A 27,914-nucleotide genomic window follows, 5' to 3' on the forward strand; every position below is an offset into this window, starting at 1 on the left:
AGAGAGGCCAAAGGTGCTTTGGAAGGATAGGAAAAAGGTGTCATTATTAGTAAAAACACAAGTTTATCAATAAAAATCATAATCTACTGCAATAAAGTCCGTAAAAATCTGTTTCAGGAAATTTCAAATTTTTAGCTATACCAGCTTCAATGTAATTTCAATAACAGGGTTAATTATGTGGATTTGAGTGAGCTGCCAGTGATCAATAAAAACATTTTGACTGGGCCTACCCTTGTTAGTGGGTTTGTAGGGTGAGGAGGAAATACAGCATAGAGTTCAAGTCATCTTACTTTCTAGTCTTGCCGCCATCCACTCCCACTCCAAAGCCCCCACCCGCATATCACTTCTGGCAAAAAACAGCAGAATCTTGGGAAACTACACCTCGTACGGAGCTGATGTTATATTTTACACCAGACCATCATTACTGATATTTTACTTCAATTCTATTGCAACAGAGGCAAATGTAACTGATAGTGTGCAGATTCAAACAACAACTCTGAACCAACCTACCTCTTGTAATACTCTGCTCTGAGTCAGACTTTCATCCAAGCTGGTACAGAGTTTCCCAAAGGTGACAGAAACATGCACACGGGACTCTGTTTGGCTGCTGTGACTCATGAGACAAAGAACCAGGCCAACTCCCAGGATACATCCTGTGCTGTAAAAACAATAAACAACTTGAATTATCACTGGAACCTTGAACACTGTGTTCTCTTCACCGACACTTTCTTCTTCTATCAATAAACTACACAATTAAACTTAAGAACTGCTATATTAATCTATTCCAGTAGCATAATATTACTAACTAGCCACTATTCCTATGAGATTATTGTTGAGTAACTTTACACAAAACTTTCACAACAAAATATAGAGCATAAGGCTGAAGTAGCAGAGCAATGGCGCAGAAGCTATTGGGTAATGCAGTCTAGAGTGTCATTAGAAGAGGATGAGGAGGAGTTATTCCACTTTGATTTCTGAATCATTTGTATAAACAAGTAATTGCTCATTAGCAACATGACTGAAAAGGGTTTGACAGATTGATAGGTCAACATTTCCAAAATAAACTTTGTGTTCTTGAGCGCAAAAGTTCCACTTAATCTAAATCTTCTGCATGACACACTAAGGTGATGATTTGGCAGTAATAATTCTGTCAAAGGCTCTGGAAACTCCTAAAAGACAAGCAGTTAAACATGCTGTTCTGCCTGGATTTCCATTTTCTGTACATGGTCATTGTAGGAGCTTTAACCCGTTTCTCTTGCCACAGGTGCTGCCTGACCTGCAAAGTGCTCTGAGCAGTCACTGTTTTTATATCAAATTTCAGCATTTGTAGTGAGTAATAATTTCTATTAACTGTTTTTTGTGCTGTTTGTAACAAGTTCCGCCTCCCCAGATTTCTCAGAAGTGCATCAATAAAGGGGAGGGTGGAAGTGGAAGGGGGAGATATGTAGGGTGTTGGAGGTGTGCTGGACTTTTAAAGGTGATACAAACGCAAGCATACATGGAGGCAAATTTCCTCTCTAAGCCATTAGCTTCACTAAAGCTTGAAATATTGCACACTGTTTCACAACACTCTATGCACAATTAGGAAAAAATTCTCAGAAATGAGCAACATGGTTGTGGCTACAGAAACAAATTTCTAAGAAAAGTAAAACATGCAGCCTGTACTTTATCAGTTAACCCTACCTTGAAAATGTATTCAGCCACCACTACTATTTTCACTTTTTACTGTCTCATTTTCAAAATTAAAAATGTATTAAAGTATGATTTTTGAGTTAATCTACAAAAGAAAATTGTGCATCATGTCAAATCAAAAGAAAAATTCCAAAGCCTGCAAACAATTTACTAAAAGTTAAAAACCAAAATTGTGAGCTGAAAAAGTATTCATCCCCTTTGTAATTACTATGTTAACTTTCCTCAGGTGCAATACTGTATATTCCCTTATCAACTCACCCAATTTGTTGATGTAGAAAATTGGAGGATCACTTGAATAAATATCCCCTCTCTCTGTAAGGTGCAATAGTATGGTCAATTTTTAACAGACCAAACCAAAATGAAGATAAAAGACCATCCATCAAGTCAGAGATATGAAGTGTACAAGACTGTCTCAAAGGCACTGAACATACCTCAGAGCTCATTGCAGTCCATCAGGAAAAAATGGAAAAACTATGAAACCACAGCCACATGGTCCAGGTTATACCACCTCTCTAAATTCAGTCTCTAGAGAATAACGGCACTTGTAAGAGAGGCTGCTGTGATGAAAATCATGGCTCTAAAATCTCTTAAGGCCTTGCACAAAAGGGTAGTGTTGTAAGAGGGGCATGAAAGAAGCCTGGCTAAAAAAGAACAGCATATCCTTGCCCATAAAGGCTTTCCAAAGCATCACTTAGAAGATACTGTAGAGATGTAGGAGGAGGACTTGTGGTTAGATGAAATTAAAGTGGAACTTTTGGTCTCAACACTAAACAGTACATGTGGCGCAAATCTAATACTGCGCACTAGCCAGACAACACCACCCCTACTGTAAAATATGGTGGAGGTACAGTATCATGCGATGGGGATACTTTCCAGAAATAGGGACTGGAAATCCAGTCAGGATTGATAGAAAGATACTAAAACTGCTGCTAAATACAGAGAGCTGATAGAAAGAAGCTGCTAAATACAGAGAAATCCTGGATAAATTCCAGGTAGCCTCTGCCAGAAAGCTTAAACTAGGGAGGAAGTTTGTCTTTCAGCAGGACAACAGCCCAAGCACACACCAGAGCAATCGTGGAATGGCTTCAAATGAAGAAAATTGATGTCCTTGAGTGGGCCAGTCAGAGACATGACCTTAGCTCAATCAAACAACTCTGGCAAGACTGTAAGATTGCTGTCCACCACTGCTCCCCAACTAACCTGGCACAGCTTGAGCAATTTTCCAAGGAGGAATGGGCAAATCTTGCTCCATCATGTTGTGCAAAGCTAACAGTTTTATCCAAAAAGACTGTTGGCTGTCATAGCTGGGAGAGGTGGTTCAACTAAGTACTGAGCAAAGGGGGACGAATACTTTTGAACTGCTGACATTCCAGTTATTGAATTTTTAGTATTTCATGTTTTCAATTTTCCCTGATTTTTGGGCTCTATACTACATAAAAAAGGAGCATGTGATTCACAAGATTCAGAAATAAAAATTCTCGTTTAAATTAATCTAAATCCCTGGTTGTATTACTCATTTATGTGAACAAAGGGTTGGGGTGAATACTTTTGCAAGGCACTGTATCGGTGATGGAATATTGAATAAGTTTCCAGCCCACTGCCTTTGTTAATTATTCATTCAAATATAAAAGCATTTTCCTTACTGCACAATTGACATCATTTGAAACTTCCTTACTCAAAGGTAGCCAAGGTAAATGTCTATTACAGCATATTCAGACACAAAACTGCATTTTAGTACAGCCTCCAAGAAGAAAAGTACCAAAATTCTACTAGCTGAATCTAGGTCATCACTTAACAGATTGCTTCCAACTTTATGCAATTGAAGATTTAATTGCTGATTGCATTTTTACAAGAATAAGCATAGTATGATCTGCTAAATACTCTCTACATTATTACAAAGCTATAGAGCCAACTACCCTATCCTATAAAAAACTTAACTTGCTCACTTTTTAGGTATATCCAGTTACATTATTTCTTACAGAAATTTATAAAGATCTTTAAACCGTACTTGTATTCCAGGCTCATATCAAAGCAACATTTTTCCAATGCGTCGAGGGATTTCATGAGCAGCAAATTCATCTTCTGTGCTGAAACATCACTGCAAAAGAAACCATAGCTGGCTTCAATGGATCTTTCATATTCATAAAGTGATTCTGTGCACATTCTATAACTTTATCTATTTTTTATTTAACGATACAGCATAGACTAGGCCCTCCTAGCCCATTGAGCTACATCACCCCAGCAACCCGACAAACTTGATTAACCCTAACCTAATCATGGAATAATTGACAACGACCAGTTAACCTACCCAGTATGTCTTTGAACTATGGGAGGAAACACATAGGTAATAGGGAAGACGCACCAGGGACTCCTCATAGACCAGCTCTAGAATTGAACTCCAATGTACAGAATGCCCGGAGCTACAACAGCATCATGCTAATGCTACACTACCATGGCGCCCATGGAATAGCTCAAAACAATGTATCCTGTGTTTGCAAACCCCAGATGGACATAAGTTAATTTGGACAGGATGCAAAAGGTAAAGTTCAAATAAATTGACTCCAAATAGATGCTCTTGCAGATATTAACTGCTGTTTCATCCAAAGTCCAAGACCATTCGTAGATTATTGAACAATGTATTATTGAACTCTCAAAACATCCCAATAGAATATTTAAGCAATGTGTATTTAAGATGCTAATTTCCTGCTGATCTTCAGTGCTATAATTTTGAAGATATGCTTCAACTGCATTTCCAAGTTACTATAACAATTACATTTCAGTAGAACTACTAGGACTTGATTTTTCAATCCCTATGGTAAGTCAGATTTACAATCCTTCTTCTGGTTACTTTTAACAAAGAATGATATTTTAATTTGAAATCATAGGACTTCAAACATCACCAAGTAATAGCTCTATTGAAATCATTTAATCTTTCCACCTGAATTGCAGGTCAAACAGCCCAAAAATAAGCAGCTCTGCAAATGTTGTAAAGTATTTCTTCATCAAGTACCTCATTCGTTCTTCATATAAACGGGATAGGAACATTCCCATGGCCAGTCCTGTATGAAACTGAACAGCCTGAGATTCACCAGCATTTGGTTTTCCTGGTAAGCCTGCAGTGAAAATGCTGAGGACCTCCTCGATAACCTCTTTGTGCGATGTGATGAAAACAGGAACAAGAAGAGTTAAAGCTGTAGCAGCGCAGGAGCGAGCTATGGCACTGGCTGTGCTCTCTCCAGAATAAGATTTCTGTGAAAGCCATAAAACAGCGTTAGTGAAGTACTCTTTAAAAATTGCTCTTTCCAAACTGTCATTGCATCAAGACTCTGTAAATGCTTATTATGATTTTCTGTTTTAAAAAATGTTACAGTATATAGCTTTGTTATTGTTGCAAAGGCACCATTACAGTCATTCTTCAGAGAACATTCAAGCTCATTAAAGTTCCTCCCCATGCCAATTTGGCATATCAGGAAGCAACCTTGCCATTTCTTTAGCATTTGTCTGTTTTACCAGACCCAGGTGCTAGGTCAACGCTCAACCCAGCATGAGTAGAACTCGGCAAGAGGCTGGCCAGATTCGAACCTGGGACTTGTCACTCTGAAGTCTGGTGTGAATGACACTGCACCACTGGCACAATCCAAGCTTATAAATGAAAGGTAAATAATTTACGATTATGACATTCTTTGTAATAGAAATCCAAAACATATTCCTGATACCTGGTATTTCCTCATAACAAAATGCTGCCATTTATGGCACTGCTTCTTTCTGAGATTCTCTGATGACAATTTATAACCTCTAGTTAAGGTGAGAGCTAGACCACAAGACCTCAATGGCATATTCTACTGCAAACATGTTCTAGGCTGAGCTTCCATGCTGCACTAACAGAAGCCCTTGTTAGAAAAGATTAAAAGCAAACAGTGTCTCGCTGTTTAAGGAGATACAAAATATTTCAATGCATGATTTTAAAATAAAACAGGATTCTTTCTCTGTACTTGTTAAAATTCCATTCTCAACCAAAACAGTCACTAATAAGTTTTCTGATTGTTCACTTGCCTTACCACCTGTAAATGAAGTACTATTTACATATTTACCATAGAGCAGACATCCCACCTCATCTCACATCCCAACTTCCGGGAGTCTCCCGCATATTAATAGTGGCTCCCTGATGCCCGCAAATTATATACAATATCACGGAAATCAATTTTTTTGACAGCGAGCGGGAGAAAAGCAAGAGGGTGCGCCCGAGAGCGACCACGAGAGAGAGTGCGCGCGCGAGAGAGAGCGAGCGAGAAAGCAAGCGAGAGCGTTCCAAAAAAAATAAAACGTACGTCACCCCAGACTACACTAAAGTGTACCCCTGCCTAATAGGGGTCAAAATAATGACAGTGTTGCCTACTGCACTGTTTGCAACAATGACCTTTTCTATTGCTCATGGTGGGTTAAGACTGTAAAAGACATGTTGAGGTGAGTTTAACAGGTGTCATTTGTTCATTAGCATAGCTAACGCTATTTAAACTAGCTGGCCAGCTGCTAAGGAGCTACTCTATTGCAGACATCCCACCTCTCCCAGAAGTCTCCCGCAAATTGATGGTGCTACCTCCCTGAAATGAGTTTTTGCAGGGTGGGATGTCTGCCGTAGGGTGTCTCGATAGTACCTCTATCTACACTTCAGATAGGAATCCACTGATGTTAAGTCACTTTGGGAAGTATACTGCCCAAACTCGGTTACACATAACCGAACTGATAATCTTTGATTTAAAACTCTAAGTTTACTTCTGTAATGAGCTGAAAAAGTTGAAATGTGAATTCATGAACAGTGAAAATGATGCTGCAGACCAGGTTGGGTGAAGGTGGATGACATGATGCGCTAAAAAATAAACAGGGAATTTACCCTGTATAGAAGTTCTCCTGTATTCCATACACCAGCTGTGAAGAAGGTGAAGGACAGCAAGGTTTCCATTCTTTAACTTGGTGCGAAAAGAAATTCTATGTAACTAGAGAGTCACATACAAAGTGATTGGATTGGTGGCTACAAATAACTCGTGGATAAATAAATTAAGCTCTCAGCCAACAAGCAGAGATACCTTGCAGCACATTCCCAATATTTCCATCAGATAAAATACAAAACAATGAACCTTCCTCAAAGAAACACAAACAACACTTGATGGATTGAAACAGACAAAAATGAATAAAATTTCCCATTTTACTCCTAAACCATTTAGTATCCTTTCCATAACGTTATTACAGTTAACATACTATCAGAATTATCCCAGAGATAAACATACTGACTTCTCTTTCCCAATGTATCTGCAGCTCACAATAACATGGTGACCAAGCCATTCTTCTTCATTCAGGTGTGTGGAACTGCACACACATGGTTTTATTTTTATTTATCCAGTCACAGCTGAAATTAATATATAAAGGCTTCTTTTATTCCTCAACTTCAGAATTTCCGCAAGGATCAATCGCTTTCCCTTCCAATTTCTGATGTGTACAGTGCCTCTCACCAACATCAAGTGAAAAAGCGGTATTGGGTTTTACTTCTATGCTGGCAAAACCCAGTTATTTCACTACCAACTGTCTCTAATTAAGCATATTGCTTGTCTTCAGAACTGGACGAAAAAAAAAACACTTCCATGAAATATTCTTAAATCCAGAGATTGACATCAACTGCTCTCAACTCTATTCTCCAGCCTCCAATTCAGACCTTCTTGCCACTTTGAAGCATTTGACCCTGACTCAAGCTCTGGACCCACATCCTCTTATATCACTAAAACCACCACCTTTTCTGCAACATCCATCTTAGTTTACATACGTACTTCCAAAAGCACTAATCAGGACAGTTTCCTCTGAAACACAACTATTCATCTGGCAAGCTTCCCAATTTCCAGCTTTACAAGCCTGTCCAAATCTCTGCTGTCAGTGTCCTAAGTTGCACACGTACTCATATACTGAATAACTTAGTGGGTCCTGGTCCAGCAGCACCTTGGCTTTGACATTTTTAGTTTGGATTGCCCCATTTTCTCACCCATCTCCCCAGCTGGACAAGCCTCCAAATTATCTGTTCTCCTTCAATTCAGACCTCTTGAAAAGCACTAATTTCTTCTTTTTTTGTGACCGACTTCAAATGTTAAGGCTCTAAATTTTGGGATTCCCTCTCTTATCATCCCAGTATCACTCTCTCGTTATAACTCCCTTTTTAAAAATCCATTTCTTTTGACTAAGTTTTGGTGAACCCACTTTCGTGGCTTTGTTTATATCATCATGCTGCTGTGTTCAAAATGTGATACAAATATAAGGTGTTAAAATAATGTCAACCATGCAGAACATTGTTCAACATACGAGGGATTTTTTCTGTGAATTTCTCAAAAGAACATTTGTAAAAACAACATCCTTCATTATATATTTGACCCATGATACTCTACAGTAAATAAACTGATGCATAACTTTGGTAAAGTTAGGACAATGACAAAATAGTCTGTTTGTAAACAACTTAATGCCTTTGTGCTAAATTTTAATTCAGAAGCTCCTTCACAATTGTGGATGGGATCCTCCTTGCACTTACAATGTTATGATTAATAGTCACTGTATACAGAGCTTAACTACTCATTCCTACCCTCAATATTTAGGGAACTCCTTAGAAAAGCTCAAGCATCCTGAACAGGTAACAGATTTGTAGACTAATCCTCCTTTGGAAACCATTTTGCTTGCTTCAAAAGCATAATTTGTTAACTTTTGAAAATTTACAGATCTCTGCTGGGGGGGGGGGAGGGGGGGACTGTTCATTTTTACCACGAACTGAGAAAAACTTGTAAGCACTAGCTTATGAGTTGATTTAATGCTAAACCATGAAACTGATATCTCAGCTCACACACCTACTTCCCAGCGTCAACATACCAGAAGCAACCTCAAACTGACAAATTAAGTGACTAATCCTTTTCCCCAATCCCCTGCTAGCGTAACATAGAAAAGGTGTCAATCTGCCATCAACAATTTCACTTTCACATCTGAGTCAGGGCTCATAACAGGACATGAGCAAAACTAGTGCAGTTGTTTGAAGTGCTGTGTTAAAATGTGCCTGTAAAATCAATGGCCAAGATCTTTTAAACTCTGATTTTCTTGTACTTACAAGTATCTTATATTTGGATGAGTGTCTTATCCTTCATGTAAATAGAGTCTGATTTATGTGTAAAATAGAATGTAGAGTGAGACACATTATGGAATGAACATAGTTTGTTCACTAGTCTTGCCTCTCCTTTTCAGCTCGAGCTCCAAAATTACCAATGTCCTTAAGTGAAAGAAAATGATTACCAAAATTGTTTTTTTAGGCATCTTTGTTTCTCTGACTAAGTTTAAGTGAACAACAACAACATAAAAACTAAATAAAGATGTCTTATTTTGCTTCGAAACTTAATGCTTTCACCTTTATGCGGTGTATTCGCAATTAACACATTCTCTACTACATAAGGGTATGATATTCAGAGGTCTATTTTTGGTCAATACTATTCCTCAAACAAGTGTCTCCAAAATTTTCTATTTCACTTTTCAGTTTTCTTTTCAGAACCTCAGAAAACTTTCGATTATTTGGCTTTAAAAGATGTTGCAAAAGCTGACATAAAACATGACACAAAAATATTTTTGCTATGGTCAGTTATACAATGTATTATTGTTTGTACTGTGAAGCCATGGTTTGCAGGTGGTGGATGGTTTTACAAGCAGATTCTACAATTGGAATTTATGGTTGTAAAATTAAAAACGCTGGGCAGATGAATCTGCTGATCAATGGCCAGGGTTACCCGTCCAGTATGGACACTGCAACTGAAGAAGGCAACGGGAAACCACTTCAGTATTCCTCCCTTGTACAATCATGAACTCAAATCAACTATGGTCTCAGCTCAAAGATGTGAATGGAGCCTTTAACGGAGGAGCCTCATCCGGTAGAGGATCTCATGCGCCACAGGTGAACCTCGAACGTTATCCAGCGACTTTCGGCAGATTAAAGGCAAAGAAGATCAGACTAGCAGCCTGGAATATAAGAACTCCTAACCAACCTGGTAAACTAGACAACATCAAACAGGAAATGCAAAAATTAAAAATCAACATCTTGGGAATGTGTGAGAAGAGGTGGAAAGGAGCTGGTAAAACAAGCTCAGAGGGATACACCATCACTTACTCAGGAGGAGAAATACATGAAAAAGGTGTTGGAATTATGTTAAATGAAGAACATGCAAAATCAATAAAAGGCCATTGGACAATATAAGACCGAATGTTACTTGTGAAACTACATGCAAAACCTTTTGACATTAACATCATTCAAGTTTATGCCCCAACAGCAGACAGCAGTGAAGAAAGCATCGATCAATTTTATGACGAACTAGAAACAGCATTAAGACAATGCTAATGCTCAGAAAATACCATTATTCAAGGTGACTTCAATGCAAAAGTAGGCAAGACCAGGGACGAGGACAATATTGGGCATTACGGCATAGATGAGAGAAATGAGAGAACTGAACGACTAGCTACATGGGTCACAGAGAAAGATTATAAAATTGGTAATACCGTCTTCAAGCAACACCCGAGAAAACTATGGACATGGAAGAGCCCAGGGGATAACACCAGAAACCAGATTGATTACCTGCTTATAAGGAGAAGGTATAGAAATGCTCTGAAATCATGCAAAACATATCCGGGTGCAGACTGCTACAGTGATCACCTACCAATAATCAGCGTGATGTACCTGAGACTCAGAAAGCTTAAAAGACCAAGAGTAGAGCTAAAGCTGAATTTGGGAATTTTGAGAAAAAAGTGACATCAAAAAAGAATTCCAAATAACAGTGAAGAACAAATTCGGGCTCTACAAAACATCACCATTATAGAACAGCAATGGGAAAACCTCAGAGACAGCATAACACAAGCAGCACGAGGTGATTCCCAAACAACAGAAAAAGCTAAAAAGAAATGGATGACAGAAGAAATTCTGAATCTTATGGAACAAAGAAGGAAATGTAAGGAAAATGAAAAAGCCTTGCATGCACATAACAACCAAGTGCAAGTAAGCAAAAGAAAAGTGGCTTAAGGACAAATTTGAGTCAATAGAACAATTGCAGAAGACCAACAGCAGCAAACGTATGCACGACGAGATTGAAGAAGTCACAAATCGGAAGAAAAGCGGGGCAACAACAGGATGTATAAAAGCAAAAGACAGCTCGACAATTATGGAAAAAGGAAAAATAATGCAAAGACAGTCAGAATACATCAAAGACCTATATGACGACAAAGACCAAGAGAACAACTTTGACGTTGGCAACAACGAGGGCCCAGCAATACTGAAAGAAGAAGTGGAACATGCTATGAAGAAAATGCTAAAGGGAAAATCATCTGGACCAGATAACATTCCAGTTGAACTGTATGAAGCGCTAGAAGATTTTGGTGTAGAGAAATTAACAATCTTATTGAATAGAATATACAACAGTGGCAAAGTACCAGAAGATCTTTTAAAGACAGTATTCATTGCACTGCCAAAGAAACCGGGTGCAACAGAGTGTGGATAACACAGAACAATTAGTTTAATGAGCCACCTCACAAAAATTCTATTTAGAATCATCATGCTCAGAATAAGAAACAAAATTAAACCACAGATCAGTGAAGGACAATATGGCTTTGTCGAAGGCAAGGGAACATCAAACGCCACTTATATTCTCAGGAATATTATCGAAAGGTCAATAGAAGTACAACAAGACCTATACTTCTGTTTTATTGACTACACAAAAGCCTTTGACACAGTGAAACACCAAGTCATCATGAAAATGCTTAAAGATATTAATATCGACAGAAAAAATCTGAGAATAATCAGGAATCTCTACTGGCAACAAAGTGCAGCCATACGGACAGACAAATTGATGACTATCAGCCAGTAAAGCGAGGAGTCACACAGTGTTGTGTTCTATCACCAGACCTGTTCTCCCTGCACAGTGAAAACATCATGAGAACTACAAGACCTACCTGGAATAAGTAGAGGAGGATACAATATCAACAGCCTCCGCTATGCGGATGATACAGTACTGATAGCAAACAGTGAAGTAAATTTACAGAAACTAGTATCAACACAGAGAGCGAAAGACTTGGCCTAACCTTAAACAAGAAGAAAACGGAAGTAATGGTAATATCAGAGAAACCTGATATCCCAAACTGTAGGATCAAATTGGGAAATGAAATCTTGAAACAAGTTCACAACTTCAAGTACAAGGATCATGGGTATCATCTGATGGCAAATGCGAAACAGACGTAAAAGCAAGAATAGCAATGGCAAAAGCAGCATTTACAGAAATGAGAAACATCCTAACGAACAAGAAAATAGCAATTGACATCCCCTTAGAACTCTCAGCTGCTACATTCTTCCTATATTGATATATGGCTGCAAGTCATGGACCATCACAAATGCAATGGAAAAGAGAATCAATGCAGCAGAGATGTGGTTCCTCAGAAGAATGCTATGCATATCATATACGGACAGTATAACCAACGAAGAAGTTCTACAAAGAACGAAAACAAAATGTACATTACTTTAAAAAAAATCAGAAAACAGCAATCAAAATTCTTTGGACACGTCATGCGAAGAGGGACATTAGAACATTTAGGTACAACTGGAAGGAAAAAGAAGCAGAGGCAGACAGAATGAAAATGATAGAATAACATCCTGGTTAGAAACGGGGGAGACAACAAGTACAATTCGGAGGGTCAGGAACCGTGATGAATGGAGAGACATGATCGCCCACGCTGAACGGCAAGGCACCTGAATGATGATTGTTTGTACTAGAAAAAGACTTACATGTTGGAACCAAGGGAAGATACGTCCCTTTGGACGGTAATGGTTGTCAACAATACTCAGAAGTGTCTCCACCACCATGGATATCCAGTGCTTTGTCGGCAAAATTTCAGCCCCAATCTACACAAGAGATAATTGAGAATGTAACACTGTATGGATAAAAATACAAAATATCCTGCATCTCATCTCCCATCTCTTTACGCTTATTGATAATATATAATAATTTGAGAAACATTTTACTTTTATTTAAGTTCACTTGGACTTGATAACTTAAATCATTGTTAAAAATGAAGAAAGAATAGAAACCTGAAACATACAAGATGGATTTCTAGATTAGAGTGCTGAGGAATTGATTAGGTAAAAGGCTATTTTAGGTCTAATATTGTGCAGCAATAAAAGTCAATTAATAATCTTATTGTGAATGGACTTCAAAGGAAAGAGTGACTATAATATAATAAAATTAAGTTCAAAAGTGGTGGAACTTCATTCTGAAGAATGGGTTTTCAACCTACACCTCCGGAAGAGGAAGTTCTGAGAACAAGATTAGCTGGGATAGATTGGGAAATTACATTGAAATTGACAAGCAATGGAGGCATTCAAATAAACACTGCATGACTTGTAACAAATATGCATTCCTCTTAGACACAAAATCAGATCAGAAAATGTTATTCATTAATGGATCAGTGGAAAAAATTAAAGATAGTATTAGTATTAAGTAAAGAGCTTATAAAATTGCCAGAAAAGCAGGAAACATTAAGTTTGGGAGTATTTTAGAATTCAACATCAGATGACCAAAAACCAACTAAAGAGGAAAATAGAATAAGGGAGCAAACCAATGAGAAATATAAAACAGATAACGGGAACTTCAAAAGATATGTATGCAAAAGGAAAGCACTAGCAAGGGCAAGTATGAGCCACTTAAAAAGAGCACTTACAGGGAGCATTTATAATAGGAAATTATAATGAGCACAAAAAGTTATGCAAACTTTTTTGCCTGAATTCACTGAAGACAAAATAAAAGGCTCTCAAAGTTATTCTGGAAACCCAGGTCCACGTAAAAGAGGAAGTAAAAGATAATATTATTTGTGAAGATATATTACAAGAGCAGTTAATTAGCCCAAAAGCCAATAAGTCCCATGGAGCTGATGACCTATATTCTAGGATTTTGAAAGAGATGGCTATATTCTCAAACTCCAGAGATTTTGGACTATTTTGTATAGTTTGAACTGGCCCCACTTTTTAAGAAAGGAGGGAGGAAAAACGCAGAACTATCAACCTTTATTCTGACACGTACTTGGGAACATGACAGAATTTATAATGAAGGATCCAATAGTAAGACATTTAAAATATGATACAACAGAGTTCAGCAATGATTTAAGAAAGGAATATCAATTTTGACTAATCATTCGAAGTCAAGTGTGCATTTGGATTATAGGAAGACTGGAGGTTGTTGAACAAGATTAGAACACATCAAATTGCACTATTCATTTCTTTTGTTATTTATCATAAGTATAAGTTTGCACAGATGCTGCAAAACAACAACTCTGATGTCAAATAAGACAGTGACAATAAAACAGATTCTAATTCTGAATATACTAGTGTGTATAGATTTCTATCTACTCATAATCATATATCTGGATTAGCTGAGGGAACTAAGTGTCACTATCTCCAGATGAAACTTATTAAATGGGTGCGATGTTGAGGAGGCAAAAAGCTCCAAGTGAATGGTCACAACATGATAGTTGGAGCACCATATGGAAAGATGTTCTTTTCCACTTTGGTGGAAAAAACAAGGACACTGATTCGTTTTGAAATGATGACAGAGTGGGAACTGTTGAGGTTCAAGGGGACCTGGGTGTCCTAGTACACCAATCACTGAAACCCAACATGCAAGTACAACAGCCAGTTAGGAAAGCAAATGATATGCTCCTCTTCAGTACTGAAAGGATTGTGTACAAAAGTGGTTTGCTGTTACAATTACCTAGGGCCTTGCTGAAACTACACCTGGAGTACTATGTACAATTGTGGTATCCTTATCTAAAATAGGTATGTGCTTCCAATATCTGCAGCGAAGATTCACTGGATGGTTTCTGGGATGTCAAGTTAATCCTATGCAGAGAGGTCATGTAAGCCAGGGCTCTAATCTTAGCAGTTTAGAAGAATGAAAGGTGAACTCTTTGATATGTACCAACTTGTTAAAAGGTATGGAGAGGATAATATTCCTTCTCCAGGACTGTAGAACCATGGGTTATAGCCTCAAAATAAGCAACAGGACATTCAGGACAGAAATGAAGAGGACTCTCTTCATCCAGAGGATTGCAAATCTTTGGAAGTCTTTATCAGAATGCTAAGTATCAGTCATTGAGTTATTTCAAAACTAAGATAGCCAAACTTTTCAATATTGTATGAATTGAGAAATATGGATACAGCAGGGGTATGACCTATTAGGTCATCCATGATATTCTTGAGTGGCAAAGCAGTCTGCAAGGACCAATATCATCTATTTCTGATCCCATTTCTTATGTTCTCACTTGAAATTTCATATATTTCACTGTATTCACTCTATCTTGTAAATTAGAAATTATAATAAAGTATTAGGAAATTTTTGCTTACTTGGTCTGCTGTCTACATTCCAGTTTTACTCCCCACCTGTTCTTACCTAGGTTTTGCGGCTAATGTACTAGCAGGGTCCTTGTCAATCCCAAGTATGAATTGCTCTTTATAGAACTGCACTTACCATAATTTGGATGACTGAGAGTAAATGGTAGCAAAGGCCAACCGTGTTCTTTTAGCCTCCCCAAAAAAATCTATCCTCAAATACTGAAGCAGAAAAATGTAACAATAACTGATGAAACCACTAGTGGAATATACCTACCTCAGGGGCATCATTGGCTTCAGATGGCAAGCTACTTTCGTGTTTGGCTACTGTCACAGCAAGTCCTGTTAAGGCAAGGATGGAATTTCCCTGCACAACTGGGCTGTCCCTGTTAACCAAATAACAGATCAACAGGAAATATATATTTTTTTAAATTAAGCTACTACTATCATATGTAGAAGCCAGTCATTATGCAATAGTTGATTGATTATTCCCCTTAAAATGTCAAACTGGGAACTTTGTGGTGCAATGGGCAATTTAATCACTTGAAACACAAAGATCTCAATTCAGACAGACTGAAGAATCTAAACCTCTTCTCGGCAACATTTCTAAAGGAGCCTTTGTGAAACAAGAATGGGCAACTTACAATTAAGCCCTTGCTGGTATGAACCACATCAAACATTGTGCTTGCAATTCAACTTCATTACTCAAGTATTGGAAATGGAATTTTTTTTTTAAAAACACACTATTTCAATAATAGAATAGAGTTAAGATAATTATTCAGATAGAACAGAAAAATATTTCAAAAGCGAGTTTGCTTGAAGTTGACAAAAGGTGCTTAAAAGAGAAATTTACAAGTTTAGTCATTTGTCCATAATAGTATAAATGAGAGGCAATAGTCAAGTATTGCAATATACCGGTATTACTAAGTAATATTAGTTTCTAAAGAACACAGTTTCTTTGAATATTTGTTATCTGGGAAAAATCAGATGTAACATGGGGATTTTTATTCATAAAGTAAAAGAGTTGTAAAGATATATGATTAATATTAAAATCATAGCTGGTATCAAAAGTCAACACAGTCATCATGAAATTTTAACCTTACAGATGAATGAATATCCTAAAAATGTAGTTAGATAGATATGAGCAATTCTACAAAAGTACCTGACAATTTTTTTTTTGAGAAAGAGGTTTTTTTTTGGATGTATTTTAAAGAGCAACTTAAGCTCACAATAATTTTTATATCCTGAGTATAGGAAGTTTATTTAGAGGGGCCAAGGCTACACAGGAATCCTAAAGGGTAAAATGTGCTTAGATAACATGGGCTTTACTTACTTTGATGCTGATTTAATTACGTCAGTTAGCATGTCTCTGACCCTGTTGAAGAGAAGGAACAAAAATAAAATCAAAAGCCACAAATTGCAGATGATGAAATCCAAATTGGACCACCGTGTCCAATATGGGAGCCCAGGGAGAGGTGTCCAGGTGACCCTGTTTGAGCTTGAAGGTAGTTTGGCAAGTAAAACCAGAGGTATCTTGCTTAGGGTGAACAAAACAGCCCTGCATTTCTGTCCCAATACTCCACAGGAACCAAAACTAGAAAATGCTTAAAACACACATGCATTAAAAAAAAGGATTCATATTTTTTAAAAGCGCTTTGTTGGAACTAGAAAAAAATATTTGATTAATATTGGTTTTAATTACTTTTCAAAGTCAAAAATATTCTTAAATAAAAATCCATTACTACATATTCGATACAACGAATATGATTTTGGGAACTTTATAGTCTTCAAAGTTACTCAAGTTCCAGTTTTGCGTATACTAGCATATGAAAAGAACATACTTGTAGCTTGTCTTCACAAGCTTTACATATTAAAAGACCAGACAGCAGGAAAATAAGTCCAAAATAGTATTCTCAGCTGGATGTGTTGAATTATGACAGGCATGAAATCTCTTTTTGAAAAGACACAAGCTGAAGGACATGCTCAGAAATTACCACCACATAGGCTCAGGAGGTTCTGCAGATACGGGAAATCTCAAGCAACACACACAAAATGCTGGAGGAACTCAGTCTGATGAAGGGACTCAACCCGAAACGTCAACTATTTATTTCCCTCCATAGATGCTGCGTGACCTGCTGAGTTCCTCCAGCACTGTCTGGGTGTTGCACCACATAGGCCCTGTTGCATAAAGGTCTGTAGTTAGCAGATTATTGCATAATATAAAGTGGTTTAGAGAATTCTGCAGAAATAGTACAATTGATGCAACAAGATGGGTTACACTGAGTGCAATAACCATGTTTCCCTCTTTGTATCATCAGGAATCAGTTGGGACATTATCATTTCTGGGGATTCTAAACTAGGTCCAATTATATTGTATTTATAAGATAATACATGATTCTGAAGTTTAATATGTAAATTAAATAAATAGATGGATAAATAAATACTCTTTAAATTGCTCCTACCAGAGCCAAGATATGAACTGCTTATACTGAAGCTCCTCTGGATCATCTTTCCCATGCTTGTGCTGCATCTCCAGCTCGGCCTGTCTCCCCTATAGACAAAGTCAATCAATCAACAGTGTCACCCCACAATGAAGCTATTAGCAATCAGTGAGCACAGGAAGGAGGAAGTTATATATCAGTTCACACTGAGAGAGGAATTCTGCTTGCAGTAAATTTGAAATAAGACAACTATTTAAAAAGCAAATTAGTGTGTAGCTATTTCCTAAAACACCCCATTCTTAAGCAAATACCATCTCTTCTGCTGGAAATTTAGGGCACCAATTTATTGTATAAGGCGTACCAATATCATTCTGCAATTTGCAGCACAGAGGTACACAATGTGCTCTGATATTCGCGTTGCACAAGACCGCAGAGGCTAGAAATGGAGTTACAAGCAATCTGTTGGAAGAACTCAGTGGGTCAAATAGTATCAGTGGGAAGAAAGGACTCCCACCAGAACTCAGGTGTCACCTTATAAATGCAATATAATTTGTTGTAGTTTAGAATTCCCAGAAATAATAATATTGCAACTGACTCCTGATATTAACATTTTTATAGCAATGCTTTATTCCCAGAGATGCTGTTCAATCCAACCAGTTCCTCTAACGAATTGTCTAATGTTCTGACAGTGTTTTTTCTATACCTGATTTTGCAAAAAAGCTTCAGACCAGCTCGAAAGCTTTCCAGTGGCCCAACTTTAGTCAGGGAAAGGAATAAGCTTTCCCTTAATTCAGGGCAAACGATACACCCCCCCCCCCATTAAACTTGCTCAGCTGAATAAGGAGTGGGAAGTAAAAGAAATGCAAGAACTCCACTCCAAACCTTAATAATGTGTCCTTGTTTTATGTTTTTTTTCTTGAAGAAAACACTTGGATTCCAGTATGTCTGCAGATTATGTCTACACATCATTTATTGTCTTTATGATAATAAAAAAATCTTAAAATCATGGTGAGTCATATCTAAACTCTAGCCTTGAGTAAAGTTGCTTCTAGATCCAACGCTCCACATCCATTAGCTTTCCACTTTTCTCCCTTCCTTTCGGACATTTAAACACTACTAAATTTGGTTTCAGTTTAATTATTATCTGCTGGAATGAGGAAATGCCACAACAGGTTCAGAAAGCAAAATACACCATGACAATAACTAATAAGTGATAAATGACTATCAAGTACAGGCTACTAATGTAACAACCAGAAAACAAAGAATTAAGGAGCACACCACTTTAAAAATAATTCTGCTAGGTGTCTCAGAAAAAGTAAAACAAAAAGCAGAACTTGGGACTCCCTGGACAAGCCAAGTCGATGTTCCAAGTTGATCCTTAGTATACTGTAATGTGGCTTCAGATACAATTTCCATCTGTGATCACCAGTAAGGGAATATACAGATGGCTTTTGAACAGTGCTCAGTAAACTTCGCAGAGGCTGCCCTTGGCCTTTGGGTCAGGATGTCTACCATTACTGAGACTGTTGACCATCCCTGACAAAGCTCAAATCACAAACTTAGATCAAAAGTGGGAGCAATAGGATGGTGTACAATAGCTTTAGAGAAGCAAAGCATGGTTATGAAAAAAAAAGTGAAACTGTCGATGATCACTAAAATTTGGGGGAAGGGGTGTTCCTCAGACTTGTTTCATTCAGAATTTGCTCATTTTGGGCTGTTTTATAATATTCTATTTCAATGCTCAGTGAAATGTTTGCAGTGTCAGGGCTGTCAATCAGCTACTCTCACATTTAACAGGATATTAACAATTATAATGGGATAGAAATTCAAGCACATTGACAGAATCACATTGGTTGCACTCACCATGTGCCTGCAAAACTATTGAGAGTGAATCACCTATTTTGGGCTTATTTTTAATATCAGAGCTATTCCTTTTCTCAATGGACCTGGAAAAACTGCTTTGGAATCACAGGCCAGAAAGGAAAGTGCATTTTAAGAGGATGAGCAGAGAAATGTTTGAAGAGAAAATCAAGAAAAAAAAATGCATCATTCATTAAAGACAGAAAAAAATCTTCTTAAAATTTTAAAACATCTGCCAATGAAACTCTATAAAGCGCTATGCAAATATATATTTTGAGAGTGGAAATTTTAGCAGACCCCTATAGCTGATAATGAAACTGAGGGGGATATCTATACAATGAGTTACACTAACAATAGGCTCCCTTCCACCATATGAAATCAAATCAATAAAATAAACAAACTAATGATAAATAAAGTAACTGCAGAACATACAGAGCAATTAATGGTTATTTAGTTATGTAATTGCTACAGCCTGCAGACAAACCTGACAATACATTTGCACAGAACAACTGGATTGCTGTGGGCAGCACCATGCAATGATTTCAGACTCTTCCTGTCACTCTCCCTAGGGGTCTAATCTCAGTAAATAGGAGAGAAAATACTAATAGAACTACAAAGACAATCATCCATTCAGCGAAACACATAAATGAGGTTGTACACTTCAAAATGTTAGAAGTAAAACACAGCTTCTCAAAAAGCCACATCCTAGAATGGACAAAATGGCTCATAAATCATCAAGCAAGATTACAGTGATCCTTCTACAGCTATAGCAGATAATTAAGAACAAGCTTCCCAAGAAATTTAGGCTTTTATTATTTGGTAATGTTGCTGCCTAAATCACAACAGTGCATGAATAAGCCCCAGTCATAATGCCCCAGTCTAATGCTATAATTAAACATCAGTCACCTGATCATTCTTATATAGGATGCAGTCGAATTCCCCACTGCTATCATAAAGATCTGTGTGTTATTCTCTGATTAAATTTGACTTCAATTCATTTGTGACAAAGCATGTCTGTTTAACTTGAACACATTTGATCTCACTACAAAATAATTTTCCACAATGTATTCACTACTGTGCATTTTTTCATTGCTGAACTGCACGTAAATTCCATGCAAAGGCACTGCATATCATTATAATTACTCAATACTGCACAATGGTTATGTACCATCAGCCTCATGTTTCTTCTTGTACTTCTTTGCCAATCGAATAGATAAAAACAATGTTCTTTATCAATTTTATCATATAAGATTTTACACTAAAGAGAAAACATCTGCAGAATGAATGTCATTACATACAGGGCAATTTCCTTCAGGTACAGAGAAAGAAAAATCAAGCTAGTTATCCAACTAAATTTGATTGCAACACATATTCTGTGCTTAACTGAAAAAATATGCTGGAGGGATGGCCTGTCTGGAGTCACACTGATGCACTGTGTAAAAATTATTACTGTAGTTCTTACATGCACAAAATTCAAGTCAGAGAAATAATCCAAGATTTGATTACTAAATATTAACTTTGAAAATAAAACCAAAACAATGAAACAAGTAAAGTTATCAGCAGAAAATGCTGAAAAGGCTCAGTAGGTCAGTTGTTTTCTCTCTCTCCCTATTCCATTTAGATTTAGTTCTAAGAGCGCTGCAGACCCGTTGAGTACTTCAGCACTTTTGTTTTTATTTCAAATTCTCACCATCTGCATTACCCTGATTTTAAGATTTGAAGTTAAACTTAAACACTTTTTGCAAAAATTCTAGAGACAAGATTCCAACTTAATGCGTTACTGCACACTTTGCACTATTAGCAATCACTTGCAACATGATAACTCATAATATTCTAGATACACTAGTCTAATTTAGTTTAAGCTTTAGGAAGCACAGTCAGCTCCATAATGTGGCCTCAGAATATTTCATGTAAACTATAGGATAAATACCGGTAAGGTTTGACAAAGATTTCAATCAAATTAATCATACGAACATTTTCTCATAATTAAAGACACAAAGGGATCTATAAACACAGAGATTCTACAGATGCTAGAAATCTTGAGCAACACGAAGTGCTGGAGGAACTCAGCAAGTCAAGCAACATCTACAGAGAGGAATAAACAGTTGCGTTTCAGGCCGAGACCCCTCATCAGGTCTGGAAAGGAAGGGGAAAGAGAAGCTAGAAAAAGACACCTATGTTTTGCACAATTAACAACATTGAAACACTAAAAGACCAAACTACATGGATGTTTCAAAATGTTTCCTACTCCTTGAATCGGACAACATGTTAAAGCAGGCAAAGGTAGCATCATATCTAGATATTGCCAACTAAAAACACCAACATGGGGATCTGGAGCTTAAAAAACTAATTTAAAAAAAATGTTCAAATCATTGAAAACAGTTAAGAAATATTATGTCACAAAAGGAGATCATTTGCGCCATCGAATCCATGCTGGATCCTTGTAAGGCAATCCACTAAGTCCCATTCTAATAGCTTGGTAAAAATGCATTTTTGAAAACCCTGACAGATTGTGTTTCCGTCACCAGTATATGCAATGAACTTCAGTCACAACCACTCTCAAGACAAAATCATTTCCTCACATCTCCTGTGCCCAAAATTTTAAATTTGGGCCCACTCATTGTTAACAATCGGTTATCTGTAAAAGCTACTATCTATCAACCCAATCTAATATCTTATGTAGTCCATCAAATCTCACCCTTCTTTGCTCAAGGAGAAAAATCGGAGATTTGAAAGCTTGAAAGAAAAACTACCAAGCTTTCAAATCTAATCAAGTCTTATATAAACATTAACTATAAATAATGAAATAAAGCAGAAAATGCTAGAAACACTTGGAAATTCAGAAAGAGAAAGTTTAAGTTGAAGATACATTATCAAATCTAATTTTCATTTTCTTACCTAAATATTGCTAGATTACCTGCATTTTACTGAATAAATACCACTGTTCAAAAATATACAGTATATTCCCATCCATCAAAATAGTTTGTATTGTTTCTGGTGTAGAATTTCTGGATATAACCAGGAGGCTAACTTTGGAACAGGGAAGGAGTCATTTGCAATCAAAATGGTGAATTTACCTGCAGAACAGCCTGATATGTTCTACTCATAAATCCTAGCCAGGCTTGGGGCATCAAAATTGATTTATGCCATTCAGAAGGTTGTATAGGCACCTATAAATTAAACAGAGATTGTGATATAACCAAACCTTAATTGAAATAACTAAGAATATTAAATTACTGTATGTATTTTTTTAAAAGGTGGAAACCCTTCTCATCTAGAATCCATCAGCACCACTGACTAAAGATTCAATAATGTCTCAGGAAGTATTTGCTTTTACTTCTTCCACTAAGTTTCAAAGAGTGCTACATGTTTTGACACCCCCCCCAAACAAATGTTAGTTACTCACTGAACAGAAGTACAAGCGTGTCATTGTTTTTATGTGAGACAGAGGATATCTCACGAACTCACAAGTGCACCTCAGCAGACATTGCCAGAATTGTCTCACTTCACTGAAAAGTCACACTTCATGGGGCACCATGGTAAGGTGGCACTTAGCGTGACACTGAAACAGCTCAGGCTGCCGAAGGTCGGCATTCGATCCCGCAAGGAGATTAGAAAACCTCCTCCTGTGATTTTTCCAGGTGCTTCAGTTCCCTCCAACAGTCTAAAGAAGAATCAGTTAGTAGGTTCATTGGTCATTGTAAATTGTCCGGTGATTAGGTTAGCGTGAAATCAGAGGTTGCTGGGCACGGGTCGAAGGAGTGTAAGGGTCGATTCCATGCCATACTTCTAAATAAATAATAAGGGAGGGGTGGGGGGGGGGGAGAGAGGGAGAGAGACGGAAGGGCAGAGAGAGAAAGAGGGAGAGGGGGGAAGGGCAGAGGGAGAGGGGAGAAGGGCAGAGAGAAGGAGAGCGACGGGCGGAGGGAGAGCGACGGGCAGAGAGGGAGAGCGACGGGCAGAGAGGGAGAGCGACGGGCAGAGCGGGAGAGCGACAGGCAGAGAGGGAGAGCGACGGGCAGAGAGGGAGAGAGAAAGAGAGGAGGGCAGAGACAGAAGGGTGGGGGGTCCGGGAGAGAGAGGGCAAAAGACAGACAGAGAGTATGTGTGTGAGAGTGAGAGACAGACAGAGACAGAGAGAGTGTGACAGAGATATAGGCAGAGAGCCCATACCCCAGCAAGAACACGATTGAAGATATTCTAATGAGTCGTGAGTGGATAAAATTGGAGAAACAATAGAGTTCCAGTGATTCAATGATGTATGGAAGTGTTTGTTTTATGGAGGAAAACTATCCAATATTCATCTCATTTTCTGTTTGATCCTGCTTCAGCAAATATTTTTGACAAAGCTGTAAAATCCTTAAGATTAAAGGCTAATTGGAAGAATTGATGCTCAAGACAGTTCCTGTAAGAGGAATGTCTTGAAAATAAGGTGGCACAGATGGGTGCTGAACCGTGATAATTGTAATAGAATATCAAAACTGGGAATAATTCAGTTGATGAGAAGGGTGCTGGAGATGGCAGTACGGCAGGTTTCAATTGCTTGAAGACAGGAAATTGTGCAGCTCAGAACAGTGATTATTCTATCAACTTTCTACTACGTTTAATTCTTAGGAACATGGTGAAGCATTGGATTAATTAAATCCAAATGATGCGTGCAGTTACAGCTCATGCAGTGAACAGGGCTCAAAGGAACCCTTTGCAAGAAGACACAGTAAAACAGATCTTTTTTTAAATGTGCTGTACTTTGTGCTCCTGATTTTCTCCTTCCCAGATGAAATCCCAAGACTTTCCATAACACTGGTTTAACTTTATGTAGAAAGCACACAAACCTACCTCATGGATTAGTGCTGCAAGCATCTGCTGATAACTACGACCTCTACTAACAAGAAAACGATTAATGGGCTTGCCATCTTTGTCAGTCTGAATGTGTAGATCATAACAAAGTAACAGACCAGCTGCAAAAAAACACAAACTAGGAAGAGTTTAAAAAGGAAGACTAATATTCTTAAGAAAATATTTGGCATGCCAGTGCTTAACAACTTAACTCAGCAGTGTAGTCTGAGTTATGAAGATTCCCGTCAGGTTGTATAAACTGTAAATCCAGTCTTAATCATGAACTATTCATCAATGTAATCTTCTCCTTTGCTCAACTTCCTTCCAGGATGAAAGCAAACTAGATCTAGAAGCATACCTCTAAGAAATTAGTGTTATAGAGGCTCAGAAGATCCGCCATATTTCTCTTTTTTCAGTGATACGAAGAGAATGTATCTTAACCTTTCATGCAATTTTCTGAAGATTTTTGGTTGTGTGATTGCTTCCCACATAAAGTACTATCACGTAACTATTGCTCCATCAGCTTTTATTGCAAGCACTGTGCTGGGCAGAAGCAGCGGCACTATCTGATGCTAAAAAAGCTGGGGCTGGAGATGACAGAGGTGATCGGTGACATCAGACAGCCAACAATGCAGTTCGGCATCAGTGGGCCAATGCATTTTCAGTCGTCAGAGGGCCAACAGCGCTGTCCTGTTTTGGAGGACTAGATTAGAAGTACCACCTTACCCGCATAGTTTTTGAAGTAAATGTGGGTTGTAATATTCAATTAATATTACTGGTGAACATCATCTCCATTTCAGATCCTTTACAAACTTTGCGATCCATATCAAAAACATCACATTAAATTTCTGGAGTAGAAATGTTGGGAAGGGAAATGTTGAATAACTTTATTAACTTCTGGGATACAATTTCTCATCAGGTATGGTTATTAAGCTACATGAATGAATGAATGCCGAATGGCAATGCAACAACTGACAAGTTGCATTTGCGAATGTTCTGGGAATACAGATGAGTTCACAACACCAAAGGACACTTGTCAAAAAGATTGATAACTAATTCACCTGCCAGCCCAGATTTTAGTCCAGGTTGTTTGTTCTTCTCGTAAGTCTTGAGCATGAAGTTGGGAATCCCTGCTACTGCTTTCCCTTGGTCAGAGCGTACAATTCCACCACGCAGTGCTGAGTAATATATCCCACGGGGCATTACAGTTAATTCCTGTTTCACAAGGGATGACAAGAACTCTTCAAAAGCTGTAAGAAAAGGTCAAAGAAGTGTTACTTTGGCTGTCATGAAGAACAAAATTAGTAATTGCAAGTTCAAATTTAAATAGCATGGCCAAGACAATCACTCCCATGTGTCATCATGACTTTGAGTTCACCTCTGCCTAAACTTTTATTCAGGAAGCTGCCAGTAAGCGATGTCAGATGCTCTACTAAAGAGACAAATGCTTTTAACTCTTTACTCTTCTGGTGATTAATAACCACGTTGCCAACACTGGCCTCAGGACAAACAATTAGTATTAGACACAAAGAAGAATGACTGCTCTGCCTTTTGGGGCAATCAGGAAGAGAATTAGTTGCAAACTTTAGAACCAAATAATTTATGATCTAGACTTGAACAGAGCTGCAGATCCAAAGGGTAAAGCCATTTTAATTTTCAAGGGTGGTTACAGTTATCAAAATTAGGAAAACAATTCCTTCTGTTTTATTGCAGAACTTAAGCAGTAAGGAGAAAGGACCAAGCGATCATTTGACAAACACTGGCAGGGTTATTGGTATAAATTTATTTGTTGGAAAAAGAACTTTGGTTGCAGTTGCAATAACTGGCACTTCAAGAGAATTTAGTGAATGAAATGGCAATCTACAACTGCTAAGAATTTAAAGAAAAAAATGAGAGGAACTTTAAAGTAATCTTCATGGAAAAAAATCACAGATGAAAGCCTCATTGATTTTTTTCATTGATATGGTGAAGGAGAGACTGCAAACTTTAAAGATAATACTCAAGTTTGGATTTCTCCAAATGAAAACATCATCTTCAGTAAAACAGCAGAGGACTGATCCAATCTGATGCTCTAAATCTACAGTTTGCACAGATACACGGAAACAGAAGCAACTTGCTGCGTTGCAAGGTATCACACCCATCAAACAAGACCTGCAATCAAGGTGCATCTTTTATTTTTTCACACTTCCCATTACTGCCCCATTTTCACTTCACTTCTCAACACTTATCATCACGCTAGTCTTCCTCATGAGCACATTTCCTCTCACATGCCTTAAGCCCCTCATACACCTCACCAATCTTTGCTCTGATTCTGTACTTGCCTGAAAATGAAAATCTCCAAATCCTTCCAGCTCCTAAAAAATTAAACCCTCCCTCTCCTTAATACTGCCTTACTGAATTATTACTAGAATAACATGTTTTATGATATAATATCAAATTATAATATAGTGGAATCTGGTTAATTGGGACAGCCACTTATTTGGAAGAACTCTTAAAGAACAAAAAATAATTGAAAAGGTAGCTGGTTCACCCTTTGTTTACTTGGGACATTACCCGCTTGAGTGGGACAGGAGACTGTTGTCAAACAGTTTCTAACTAGCGTCAGTTGCATGAACTTATGTGGCAGTTAGATGCTACACAGCGTTTAGAGTCAACAGTTTTAAATAGCATCAGTTACATGTGTTTGTGTTCAAAAAGCAGTCACTGATAGTTGCTGAGAAATAAGCAGTAAGACAATTTAGAATTGCTCTACTCTCTGCAGTTTTAAACATTCAGACTACCAGAAACAGCTGGGAGTGAAAATGAAACGATTTCACTTCAACAAGTTTGGACTTCAAAGAATTTGAAGGTATTGACAATCATCTTGAATGTTGCAATGAAAATAAAGATTTTGAGGATACAATCATCAGAAGCATTGTATGAAGGTGGTGCATTATTTACACAAGGTACCTGTGCTGATTTTGCTTATTTACAGTCAATGCGAAGAACGTGGCAGCATGTTGGTAATCCGTGGTATCCGACAAAACAGTGAAACCTGCGCAGGAGAGTTTTTAAAGTGGAAAAGCTGTCGCACTGGGACAGTTCCACTCCCTGGTGCTCGGAAGTCTGGGTCCAGTGGTACAAGTAGTCATTACAAACTGGGTCTTCCTTGGTTGCAGTGGATAACCGTGACTTTTTCTGTGCCATATGCCCCTCGCATATTTTATTTTAATTTAATAAATTAACTTTATTTATTTAATTTAATGTGTACAGTGAAACAATATTACAAAAAATAAGAGACATCTTGGGCATCAAAGTTGGCAGTGAAAACATCAATAATTTCAGATATGCAGATGACACTGTGTTAATTGCAAGTACAGAGGAAGAACTACAAAACTTAATTGATATAGTTGTTGAAGAAAGTGCAAAAATGGGTCTATCAATTGCAAAAAGACAAAATGTATGGTGATAGCCGAAAAGAAGGAGAATCGTATCTGCAGGCTGAGAATAAACTGGAAAGACACAAAACAAGAACAGAACTTTTGCTACTTAGGAAGCTGGGTGACATCAGATGGCAGGTGCGACATAGACATCAAAAGAATAGGGATGGCAAAAGACATCTTCATGAGAATGAAGAGTATACTGACCAATACTAAACTAGGCATGACAACCCGCCTCAGAGT

The 27,914-nt window shown here is 37.7% G+C and overlaps 1 protein-coding gene across 6 annotated transcripts in view; it reads right to left on the reverse strand.

The window, feature by feature from the left end:
* focad (focadhesin) overlaps positions 1–27,914 on the reverse strand; it is a 245,615-nt gene that overhangs the window by 55,241 nt on the left and 162,460 nt on the right. For all 6 annotated transcript variants that reach the window (XM_072281789.1, XM_072281784.1, XM_072281787.1 and 3 more), the window contains 10 exons: positions 25,314–25,502; positions 24,253–24,374; positions 22,494–22,586; positions 17,578–17,666; positions 16,449–16,490; positions 15,393–15,501; positions 12,521–12,637; positions 4,703–4,941; positions 3,701–3,790; positions 511–658 (listed from right to left, as the gene is read on the reverse strand). In XM_072281789.1, coding sequence (XP_072137890.1) covers positions 511–658; positions 3,701–3,790; positions 4,703–4,941; positions 12,521–12,637; positions 15,393–15,501; positions 16,449–16,490; positions 17,578–17,666; positions 22,494–22,586; positions 24,253–24,374; positions 25,314–25,502 — 1,238 coding nt within the window. The remainder of the gene's footprint in view (positions 1–510; positions 659–3,700; positions 3,791–4,702; positions 4,942–12,520; positions 12,638–15,392; positions 15,502–16,448; positions 16,491–17,577; positions 17,667–22,493; positions 22,587–24,252; positions 24,375–25,313; positions 25,503–27,914) is intronic.

This window comes from Mobula birostris, chromosome 17 (genome assembly GCF_030028105.1).
Source record: "Mobula birostris isolate sMobBir1 chromosome 17, sMobBir1.hap1, whole genome shotgun sequence".
NCBI classification, from domain to species: Eukaryota; Metazoa; Chordata; class Chondrichthyes; order Myliobatiformes; family Myliobatidae; genus Mobula; species Mobula birostris.